General features: G+C 38.0%; 1 protein-coding gene across 1 annotated transcript in view; it reads right to left on the reverse strand.

The window, feature by feature from the left end:
- Nucleotides 1-1,014: 1,014 nt before the first annotated feature.
- Nucleotides 1,015-12,273, reverse strand: part of LOC128242265 (sodium-dependent noradrenaline transporter-like) — a 114,350-nt gene continuing 103,091 nt past the window's right edge. Inside the window, exons 6-15 of the mRNA XM_052959356.1 lie at nucleotides 11,926-12,060; nucleotides 9,907-10,010; nucleotides 9,025-9,149; nucleotides 7,255-7,367; nucleotides 6,444-6,581; nucleotides 5,999-6,098; nucleotides 4,424-4,524; nucleotides 3,993-4,172; nucleotides 2,606-2,680; nucleotides 1,015-1,133 (exon numbers count right to left, since the gene is read on the reverse strand). Coding sequence (XP_052815316.1) covers nucleotides 1,110-1,133; nucleotides 2,606-2,680; nucleotides 3,993-4,172; nucleotides 4,424-4,524; nucleotides 5,999-6,098; nucleotides 6,444-6,581; nucleotides 7,255-7,367; nucleotides 9,025-9,149; nucleotides 9,907-10,010; nucleotides 11,926-12,060 — 1,095 coding nt within the window. The 3' untranslated portion in view covers nucleotides 1,015-1,109. The remainder of the gene's footprint in view (nucleotides 1,134-2,605; nucleotides 2,681-3,992; nucleotides 4,173-4,423; nucleotides 4,525-5,998; nucleotides 6,099-6,443; nucleotides 6,582-7,254; nucleotides 7,368-9,024; nucleotides 9,150-9,906; nucleotides 10,011-11,925; nucleotides 12,061-12,273) is intronic.

Below are 12,273 nucleotides of genomic sequence, written 5' to 3' on the forward strand. Positions count from 1 at the left end.
CTCTCTAGAAGGTCGAGTTACGTCATGGAATGACCAGTGAAATGAAGGAATGACGACTAACTGGATAGAAGGAAATGTAGTTAGTTACTTTCGTGTTTCAACACGTGTTGTAGTGCTTGGCCCAAAGTAGAAAATTTCGGTTAGTAAAAATGAGATAAAAATTGAGATATACTTATATTAATTTAAACCATATTACTATGTCACTAACTTCTTTCCATAAATGGTGACCTTTGGCTTACTAACTGTGTAAATGCATGAATTCCAGATTGTCATAATTTCACAAAGGTTTATGTGTATGTATAAGGGTAATAAACAACATTATTTATAGTTTTAATCAAAACGAGACACTGGCGCCGTATTAAAACTAATTTAAAATGGTTTATACATAAATTTAAAGCTGCACTTTAACAGATATACCATTTTTACAACTTTGTTTTTCTAGGAAAGAGCAAATTATTGCGTAAATATTTGCAAAGCAATGATATAAGATTGCGGACAAAAAATCAGATCGTAGATTTTCATATTTCCGTTCGAAAATTAATGTTTTATGGCTTAAACCGTTACTAACGGTTTAAGAAAAATGCATAAAACAATTTTTGACCTTAAATATAAAAATCTGCTATCTAATTTTCAGCAGTTTTATAGCAGTCTTGAAAGATGTTCTATCGGAAATGTTTATATACTGTACATGCTTATATTATATGTAACTCATGGGCTGTAAGCTTATAGTCAATAAAATCTTCTTCTATACTTCTATATGACTGGTTTCCATGGATTTTCGCAAAAATTGGCTCGTTCCAAGACAAAAAATAAAAAAAAGTTGTCCAAATGTCCAATCTGTGAGAGTGCAGCTTTAAACTGGGCACTGCAATGAATCTAAGTCGACCTTACATAAGCTTATTTGTATAATGTAATGGTTGAATGGTTGCTATGCCAACTGCACAATTGAGACCTACTCCATATATCATCCATACTGCGGTTTCGTAGTAACATTGTAGAGCACCAACACAAACAAACAGTCCATATAGGAAAGTAAAAAACAACATCCGTATAAAAGTTGGTCCCCAGTTTCTGTTTGAACAATGATGGCGATTCTAGTCCTCCTCCCCTCATATGTACAGCCAGTGTTGTCTCTGAAACAGGGCAAGTACACTTTATCAACAAGGTGTATCTTTTATAAAGCATGATTGTTTTGGGGAACGGTCTTTTTCTGGACATTAAGAGTGCATTCCGTAATTAAGAAAAAAATGAGAGGTGACACTTAGTGACGAATGCCCTCCGATTGATCAGTTGAATATGACTACCTTCAGGAAGAGCTTGTATGAATAAATATGCAGGTCAACATTGTGACTTCACGCGTGTGTGTGTGTGTGACTTTATTGTCAAAATCCCAGTGCCTGGCAATACTACTGGGCGAGTACCTAAATCGGAACACTTTCGGCACTATTTGTGAAATATTTTTAGTTAGACTTGCACCACAACTACAAAATTTTCCATCAGCATACTAGGATTCAAGACCAATTGGTTGATATAAACTGCATTTTTCAAGATACTATCAATCTGCATGAAAAGTACTTTATTATCCGCACAATCAAGGACTGACATTTTCGTCCTCGGAGTACCTAAATATGGAACAGTTTTAATTTGTTATTTATTTTATGTATTTTTTTTTAAATTATTGCTCCATGTTTTGTTTAAGTAAATTAATAATTTATGTTATTTTCAGCTTGTCTCTTTTTGTCATTTTGTCAGTAAAATTTGATGATTTCAGTAAAATACAGGCTGTACCAGTATACTGTGATTGTGGCAAGCATGAAGTTTTTCCCCCGCGTACCATGTATTGACATTTGAACATGAACAACTTTAAATGATCGCAGTATTTGAAATACTGACCGAAGAATCGTGTTCTTTGGAACTTGTATCTAAAGCAAGCGTCTTTATTGATCAAAATAGTAAATAAACTGATCTCACACAGAAAAACACTTTTATAATGGGTGTTCCATATTTAGGTACTGTTCCAATTTAGGTACTCGCCCAGTATAGCCAGGACAAAACCACCAACATTCCAAAATGATTTACAAGTGCAGCCTTCACTTGTTTGGTAGGGACGAGGGTCTTGTAGACAATACGTCGCTTTACTGTGACGCACATCTATGCAATGTTATTTGACAAAGTTGAACATGGCCAGCATTCTAAAATCATTGTCAAATAAATGTGAACTTCTCTGAAGTAGAAACGTGTGCATTGTTGTGCCTAACATCAGTGCCACTTTATTTCAAAATAAGCAGCATTACAAAATGATAAATCAAGTGTGGCATTGACCGTGAGATAGGGACGTGGGTCTTGGACGCAACACGTATTCTTTTGTGTGCATTACATCTTTGCCAAGTTATTTCAACATCACACTGTGCATGACAAAGCCACAGTCCGGCTACGAAACAAAACAATATAAAGGGCGGACAGACGGATGAACGCTTGGACGTACGAGGGGAGGTTGTAATTGACACGTTTTGTTTCTGTTATATAACAAAATCCTTTTTAATCTACTTTTACAACTACTTTTGTCGTTTGTTCTGTTATTTAGACAAACGTTAACCCTGCTTACCTTAAATCGCTTTACGTCCTGTTTTTCAATTATTTCTTTATGTTCGCATTTCGGTGAAATTCCGAGTGCAACACGCTGAAAATTGAACAACATAGAGCGAATTAAGCCATAGAATATATGCAACTATTTAGAAGAACATGAATGATTGCAGTGAACAAGGAGGACGTAACGAAGAAATACTTTTTGAAGTGAAGGATGTATAATAACAGGTAGAATAGCTAAAGGAGATGAGGGAAAGGTTCGGACAAAGCATGTGGAGGTGGAAGAAAATGAAACGGTGAAATAGAATGTGGAAAGCGAGAGAAGAAAGCAGGTGGAGGAGGAAAGGGAGAAATAGAATGTGGAGAGAGAGAGAGAGAGAGAGAGCGCCGGTGGTGGATGAGGGAAGGGAAACATAGAATGTGGAAAGAGAGAGAGAGAATGCAGGTGGAGGGAGAGGGAAGGGAGAAAAGAATGTGGAAAGCGAGAGAAGAAAGCAGGTGGAGGAGGGAAAGGGAGGAATAGAATGTGGAAAGAGAGCGCTGCTGGTGGAGGAGGGAAAGGGAGGAATAGAATGTGGAAAGAGAGAGAACGCAGGTGGTGGGAGAGGGAAAGAAGAAATAAAATGTGGAAAGAGAGAGAACGCAGGTGGTGGAGGAGGGAAAGGAGAAATAAAATGTGGAAAGAGAGAGAACGCAGGTGATATAGGAGGAAAGGGAGCAATAAAATGTGGAAAGATAGATAACACAGGTGGTGGAGGAGGGAAAGGAGATATTAAATGTGGAAAGAGAGAGAACGCTGGTGGTATAGGAGGGAAAGAAAATATAACATGTGGAAAGAGAGAGAACGCAGGTGGTGGAGGAGGCAAAGGAGAAATAGAATGTGGAAAGATTGAGAACATAGGTGGTATAGGAGGGAAGGGAGAAATTAAATGTGGAAAGAGAGATAATGCAGATGGTGGAGGAGGGAAAGGAGAAATAAAATGTGGAAATGGAGAGAAGAAAGCAGGTGTAGGAGAGAAAGGGTTGGAAGAAAGGAGGCAGGTGAAGGATGATGCGGAAATGAAGTGAAAGGGGCAGGAGGTGGGGGAGGAAAAAGTAAGAGGATACAAAACATGGGGAAGAAATCATGTGGCTGAGGAAGAGGAGGAGTAGGAGGACAAAGCAGGAGGAAGAATAGGAGAAGGAGGAGTAAAAGGGCGGTATAAAGCAGGTGAAGGAGGAGGATTTTGGTTGGTAAAAAGAGATGAATTGTAGAATAAAAGAGGAGAAAGGGATATGCCAAAGCAGAAGAAAAATTGGAATGAGAAAACTGAGGAGGAAGAGGTAACAGACGATAATGAGAAGAAAGTTGGAGAGGGTGGGGAAGAATATTAGGGTGACGAATATAACCACAATCAGTAGCCTACCTGCTGCAGTTTTCCCTTGGCGGAACATATGTAGTAGAGGGCGTATATGGGTATGATGGCCATAAGACTGGCGGCGATACACCAACCTAGCACGTTAGCGTAGCCAGGGTACACGTAACTTTCACTAGAGCCCTCGTACACCAGCGGTTTGTAGTGCAGGATGCTCGAGATGACGATCACCTGTCAGAGAAGAATACTACTTTTTATATTACAGTGTTGCAAGTCTGAAGTGATAGGATTACACAGAAGGTTTGCGTAAAATAATTACGTGTTTATGGATTACACATTTTATAAACAGAACAGAACACAGACTTTACTTATCACCGCTCCGATAGGGGAAAGTCCATGTACAAACACATAATAAAAAAAACAAGACTCAGTTATGATAAGACAGTATCACAAACTACATTTTGGAAGGGTGTGTTTATTACCAGGAGGAATGCCGGGCTTAGGAACTTCCAGCAGACCCGCCAGTAGAGGCCCGGTCGGAAACCGATCATCTGATTGATGTCTGCGCAGAATTGATCGATACCTGCATTAGGATAATATCATACAGCTACGAGCATGAGGTCTACACGTAAAGCTAGAAAACATTTACTACAATTTAGGCGACCAACTCTTACCTTTCTGTTTTAACCAGAACTTACCAAACTTTAAAGTTTAGTAGCATGCATTACATCCTACCTTACTTACTTTAGTGTGGTAATCGTACATCATAAGGCCGCATTTAGGAGCCAGTATAAAGTATGTTCTAAGTAACGAACGTCCTTCTGATATAAAACTAGTTCCGTATTATATAAAGTATTTTAACCTGTCATTGAATATCGACAATTACATACAGTGTCGGCCCCGTGTCTATGAGTAGACGATTTACGACGGTGCACGTGCGTTAAAGCCTTTTGCTAATACAGAGCAACGTGCGTGCATGATCGCGTTCCCTTCAATTATGCTACAAATGTATTAAATAATTTCTTTGTGGTGAATATGCCGAAAGCATACTCACTTTTCTCAAAAATAAACCATTCATTTTTTTATGTTTTGCTTTGTCACGATTTGAAATACTATCCTCGATGATTAGTACAATTTGAACATCGAAGATGTGTCAATAGAAACAATGAATGGCTCATTTAGAGCAGAAAAATACACAATTAATGACAATTTTTGTAGAACAAGAACAAGAACAAGATTTTATTTCATTTCAAACATTCAAAATACATGGTTTCAATGAAATAAGTCGAAATGACCCTTGATCATTGCAAAAGCTGATACGTATTAATATATATATATTTATATGTCGATCATAGTCAATAGGTCAAATGTAAACACATTTAGTATTCGAGCATGTATAGCACATAGATAAACTATACACACAAAGAAATGAAAGAAATATGCGTTTAAATTCAAGGCTTAAACTCTTTATAAATTATTACGCTACCTAGTTAACTCTTTCCTTATTTCAATAGCTCTAAATACAAAAACTGCAAGATTTTTAACTACATTAACATTCTTCGACATAAAAAGCGCAATTGTTTTATACATGCTTGGATGACGACAATAGTATCGGGGTAAGTATCTTTGTCTAATATCGTAATACATGTTACATTCAAAAAGAAAGTGGAATTCATCTTCTAAAATGTTACAAGATGGACATATCCTATTATCAATATCTGTACGGTTCCATCGACCGGTTTCAATACTTAATCTATGAGATGATAACCTCAATTTGCTGAGAGCAATCCTATATTTTTCAATATTAACGCATTTTAAATAAAACTGATAATTAAAGTCAAAAATATTTCTATAAAACAATGCCCTAGAAGATTCAATTAGCCTACTCTGAAAGTTTTGAACACAATTATCCTTTAGTCTTTGTTTAAAAAGTGTACGTCGTAGCTTTCCATAAGAAAACAAGAATTAAACATTTTGTGTGCTGAAGTTTTTCACAAAAAAAAACTAATGGCACATTTCGTATGCTGTAGTTTTTTTTAAAGAAAATTAAAGCTCACCGTAGAACCAAGAGACGGCGACAACCTGGCAGAGGACCGTGAACACGATGGACGTGCCGGCCGCAAACGTATCCAGGATCTTAAACACGTACATACCGCCCTGCAAACCCACGGAAGTCATGGTCATAGAAGGAAATACTTGTTACATATACATTGAATGTCAACAACATAATGCGCAGTAGGAATCGATTGTAAGCGGTGCCCTATTCGTCGCATATTATTTTTGGAACTAGAGCCGTACACCAGTGAAAGGAATGTAGAAGCGTTGCAGAATCACTTGCTTTAAAGGGAGCTTATGATAATCTTTATTCGGAATTAAAAGGGGCCTAGCCGGAACCAAGATAAGATATATAAGAGGAGCTAGCGGAGATCTTAAAAACTAACTGTTATTTCCGCATCATGTCAAGAGTGAATGAACAGATCTTATTTCTGAATGTTTACGTACCCATGTGTTGCAGGGAATGGAGAAGAGGAAAGCGGAGCCAATCACGACGAACGTGAGAATCTCGCGGTAGTATCGGTTTTTAAACACGTGGTAGAACTTGTCAGAGAGGCCCGTCAATGGGGACTCAAGGCCACCAAACTGAAACACACTCATTGCCATGATACAATGTTAAAACCAGAAATCCAACGTATAAATTGAAATTCCATATCGCTGTGTAAACAAACGATATTATCGAACTATTTTCAAAACATATATATTTCGAGAAAACATTCTGTGAAGGTTTTGAAGGACAATGTTAACATATCGCATCTGATGGGTCGAAATATATTAGATTACTTTTTGCCTGCGGTTGAAAATAGTTAATGATAAAATTAAGGTATACCAGACATGCGCAAAAACAAAATGTGTCACATTTTATTTCAACAAGCCGTTCAAAATGACATTACTTTAGATTATCTCTTGAAATTTATTTGTAAATTATAGATCATGCGCATTTACGTAGGTAAATTCGGAACAGACGGTGATAAAATGTTTTGTAATTAAAATTATTTTTTTATAAGTACATATCTTTCGATAACTGTACTTGCAGCTCATTTTTCAACAATTTTACCAATGGAGACTCCCATACGTAATTCACATTCGTTTGAAATGAAGCAGGCGCGTAGTCCATGCCAAGCGTGATGAGCATCATGAAGAAAGATTTATGCCCAGGCGGTGGAGCCGCAGGTACTTACCGCGCTGTCCATGCCAAGCGTGATGAGCATTATTAAGAAGATGATGGCCCAGACGGAGGAGCCGGGCAGGTACTTACCGCGCTGTCCATGCCAAGCGTAATGAGCATGATGAAGAAGATGATGGCCCAGGCGGAGGATCCAGGCAGGGTGGCTATGGCCTCCGGGTACACAATAAACACCAGGCCAGGACCTGCAATGTATATCAGCGCATTTTTTTCGATTTTTCTTTATCGTTTTCTTTTGGGGTTAGGGAAGGGGGGGGGGGCGATTAAAAACTGCGATATCGTGCATTATGATTTAAGGAGGTTGCCTAACAGGTCCATCCGGGTGCACCACTATAAAGTATTACATTGTGACAATGAAGATTGTTTTCCAAAACGCCAATGTATCTTTCATATTTGTTGCTTTAAGGATTTTACTTACAGCGTGCCCTATTTCTAAAGCAATTAAGACCCACAGGTTTTCAATTACATCTTAGTTATTTGTTTATTATCTTTTATCTTATATTATATTGTGACCCTTTAATAATTTATTTCGTATAGACATATGCATTTAATAAGTGATACATACACTATGTAAATATGTAAAAATCATTATCCTCTTTTTAATCATTCTAAGACGACTACGTTTATTACTTTAATGGGTATATATATCACCCTTATTTCAGACAATATTACAAGAACTTTGAATGCATATATCAAACCGGGATTCGCCAGAACCTCCTGTAGACTCAACTGACAACGCCCATTTATGTATATAAAGTGAAAAGTGAAATAATGAAATATATGAAACCTTGCTGTTTTAATTTTGTCAGAGGGGATGTAGTGCATGATTTGTATTTTCATGGTGTCAACGTTCGCTTGCGGTACAAGATCATCAAGAACAGGATAAATGCAACTAACGTTTCCTTCTAACTCCGTGTCCTTTCAGTTATCTGTATCTGACGAGATCGAAGTAACATACTCTGCTTAACAACTTACTTACTTACTTACTTACTTACTTACTTACTTACTTACTTACTTAATTAATTAATTAATGCATCGACGTTCACTTGTCCCCTTCTATTGAAGATTTAGCATGTATATCTAGTGTAGGGGACTGTCTCCGTCGAAACATGGGTACTTTTATGCTTTAACGTCAATACTCATAATTAACCATCCAAAATCCCACACATATACCTTCCCTACCCCTTTCCTGTGCTAGTCTATTCCCTCGTAACTTATGTGTTACCTTCCTGAATGACCTCGTCTATACCCTCGTAACTAATGTGTTACCTTCCTTTGCGACCTCGTATATTCCCTTCTGCTGTCTGTCCGCCATATTACCCAGATAGGAGAACACTACTTGTCTGTTCCCTTCTGCTGTCTGTCCGCCATGTAACCAAGATAGGAGAACACTACTTGTCTGTTCCCCTCTGCTGTCTGTCCGCCATGTTACCCAGATAGAAGAATACTACCTGTCTGTTCCCCTCTGCTGTCTGTCCGCCATGTTACCCAGATAGAAGAACACTACTTGTCTGTTCCCTTCTGCTGTCTGTCCGCCATGTTACCCAGATAGAAGAACACTACTTGTCTGTTCCCTTCTGCTGTCTGTCCGCCTTGTTACCAATATAGGAGAACACTACTTGTCTGTTCCCTTCTGCTGTATGTTACCCAGATAGGAGAACTCTACTGACTTGGATGATAATATGCTTATGTGTTACCTTCCTGAACGACATCGTCTATTCCCTCGTAACTAATGTGCTACCTTTCTTTTCGACCTTGTCTATTCCCTTCTATTGTCTGTCCGCCATGTAACCAAGATAGGAGAACACCACTGACGGGGGTAATAATATGCTTATGTGTTACCTTCCTGTGCGACCTCGTCTATTCCCTTCTGCTGCCTGTCCGCCATGTAACCCAGATAGGAGAACACTACAAATCCGGAGAAAATGCTCGTGAAACTGTTGACGGCCGCCGTGAATAGGCAGTCCCTGAAACACACAACTGAAGTGATCAGTACAAGGTTCATCACTTATTCAATTATCGGAAATCGTTGTTTTTGTTGTTAAATGACCTTTACCCCGACTGACCCAAAATTCAATTCGAGGTTTTAATCTCTTTACATGATGCTGTAACAAGGTATATCTCAAATCCTTTATTCCTACCAAGTTTCATTACTATACACCATTTCTAACTCAAATTACTAAGTGGAAACCATTTTCTATTTTAAATAGCAGCGACCTTGACTCCACCGACACAAATTGCAATTACACGGTATGTCTGAAAATGACCTTTGTACAAAATAAGCGATGTATACATAAACATATCTCACTCTCTACATAAGACTTGTCATATCTCGTTTCCTCAATAATCACCATTCCTAACTCAAGTTATTGAACAGAAATCGCGTATTCAACTTACGAAACAGTGACATTGACTGCAGTAGACCCAAAAGCAATCCAAAGGTAAGTCTCTACTTGAGCTTCCTTTATAAGTCAGGTTGTCAATATTAAATCAGGTTAATGAACGGAAGCCGACCAAAGGTTATTGAACGGAAGCCGACCAAAGGTTAAAGAACGGAAGCCGACCAAAGGTTATTGAACGGAAGCCAACCAATGATTATTGAACGGAAGACAACCAAACGACAATCAAATGCCAGTGTTAAAAAAACCTGGATTAAAATGTTGGCCATCACCAGCAACATGTCCGAATAGAGTTACGTGAACATTCCAACCTTTCCGTACTTACATGTAGCAGTTGTTGTTGAACTTGTTGTGACTGGCATATGCAATATGGGTGCCGAATCCCGCCCCGATGGAGAACATAATCTGGACTGCCGCATCGATCCATACCTGTACCAGAGGAATTGAAACAGTGACCCAATACGTCAAAATGCAGTCAAATTGGTAATTAAGTTAGTGGCCGATCGTATAGATATAACTTATTATGTAACAACGTGGTCGTTATAAATTTTGAACGGGAAGTATGTGATGATGTGCTCATGTATTTTTTATATACAAGCACTGCTCAAACATTCTTGCCTAAATTACAGTAGATAACAAGTATACACGTAAAGAGCCATCCTCGGCACCCAAGCGTATCATAACCTATATGATACCCTGGGCAAATCAGCTGTAAAAATCTCGTACTCATGAATAATTCAAAAAGTGAAATCAAGCCGCTTGATTGGTCGCATGAGACACACCTCATGCGGTGCGGAAATGGCCGAGAAGTTACGGATGTAATCTCGGTTCGAAATAATCCAATGAGATCACGGCTTACAGATCGTTTTAGGCGGGATATTGTTAAATATGAAGGTGGCTCTTCACAAAGGATATTCTTTCCTTTTCGTTATCGGCTATTTCAGTGGTAGGAAAATGCTTATGAATGTACAAGATTTACGAAGTTTCCCCCAAGTCAATTTGCCCAGGGTATCATAAAGGTTATGATACGCTGGGGTGCCGAGGATGGTTAAGGGCCTGCCACAATGCAAACGTCGTTTAAAGGAACAAAACCAAAACTTTTTTTTAATTAGTTTTGAGGTTCAATATTTAGCAAGCATAATTCATATTTCCGTTGCACCATATGACGTTGTAATTAGAAGTTGGGGATTTTCTACGAAAGAAGATTATTTTATCCGATTTCCAATCAAAAAGCGTTTACATTTTCCCGGAAATATCTTAATACAAAATGAATATGTTTATGAGTCCAAATTATCAGAACTACCCAATAAATAATAGCTTGAGGCTGTGTGGTGATTGCAGCTTTCTAAAAAAAAGATATTTGCATATTTGTAACCAGGAAATGAATTTCATCTATTTCCCTTATTTTGAATAACTATCTTATTTGAAAAACATATCATCAAGAACTCTCAAGACACTGTTGATAAGATAGTGTGGGGTATTTTGACACAAACACAAAGTAATAATGTCGATAAACGTTTTCGAAGTAAGGTGAATGCTTTTTTTATCCAAGACCTGATAAAATCTTCTTTTTTAATTTTTTTAAATCTCCTTACTACCGCAAAATAGACCACCACGGGTGTATGTTTTAGTCCCCAAAAAGATCGTTCCTCAAAACTAAATAAAAGATGGACTTTAAATCGTTTTAATTTTTATCTTCCCCGCCCACTTATGCACTGTGAAAGCCCCTTTAACGTCCAGGCCCCAATTTCTTGAAACTTCTTAAGCTTAAAAGGCTTAAGCTGCTTCTTTCAATAAGCCAAAATACATAGTTATAGTGATTTTTTTTTATGAAAAATGGTGTATTGCGATATTCGTAACGATAACTTTTATCTAAAGTATTAAAACTTTTAAAGGAGTATATAAAACGCAAAATATTGAAAGACAAAAATAGTGGGTTTAGCTTTATCCTGTTATAAGAGACTTACGAAGTTTCGAGAAATTGGGGCCAGAGCAATAACGGTTTTAAAGTTAGAAACGATGATGTTAGCAACGTTGCTAATTTTAACAAAGTTATGAACATTCGGACTATTGCTGTAAATTACACATTCTAGCCACTTTAAATCCACTGTGAAACAACTGCTGTCGTATCCCATTTTTAAGTAATGAGTTTCAGTATCTCCAAAGAGAAGTTTATTACAAACAAGCACACACCGCGATGACTTACATACGTTTTTTTTTATTTAAGTGCTTATAACACGTAAATCAAAATAAGATGCACAAGGATGCATCTTAAACTGTCTGCAAAATTTACTGAAGGTGAAGTGCTCCAATAAGTGCGAACAAGCACACGCCGTTATCTTACATTGGGGTCGTTAAGTCTGTCCAGTTTGGGGGTGATGAAGTATAGGATCCCCTCCCCCGCACCCGGCAGCATGCACCCCCTCACCAGGAGGATGGTCAGGATCAGGTACGGCATCGTCGCCGTGATGTACACTACCTGAAACGTACATGCACTTCTTTTGGTAAAAGTGTACATATTATGTCAAGATAATCATAGCATATGTTAAAAAGCCAATCACAACGTACGTCAAAGGTATAGTGACACTGTATGTAAATAGTATAATCACACGCATGTAAAAGCACTATCATACTGTATGTCCGTAGGATACTCCAATGTATTATATGATAATCACACTGTATGCCAACACGA

This window comes from Mya arenaria, chromosome 8 (genome assembly GCF_026914265.1).
Source record: "Mya arenaria isolate MELC-2E11 chromosome 8, ASM2691426v1".
In the NCBI taxonomy this organism is placed as follows: Eukaryota; Metazoa; Mollusca; class Bivalvia; order Myida; family Myidae; genus Mya; species Mya arenaria.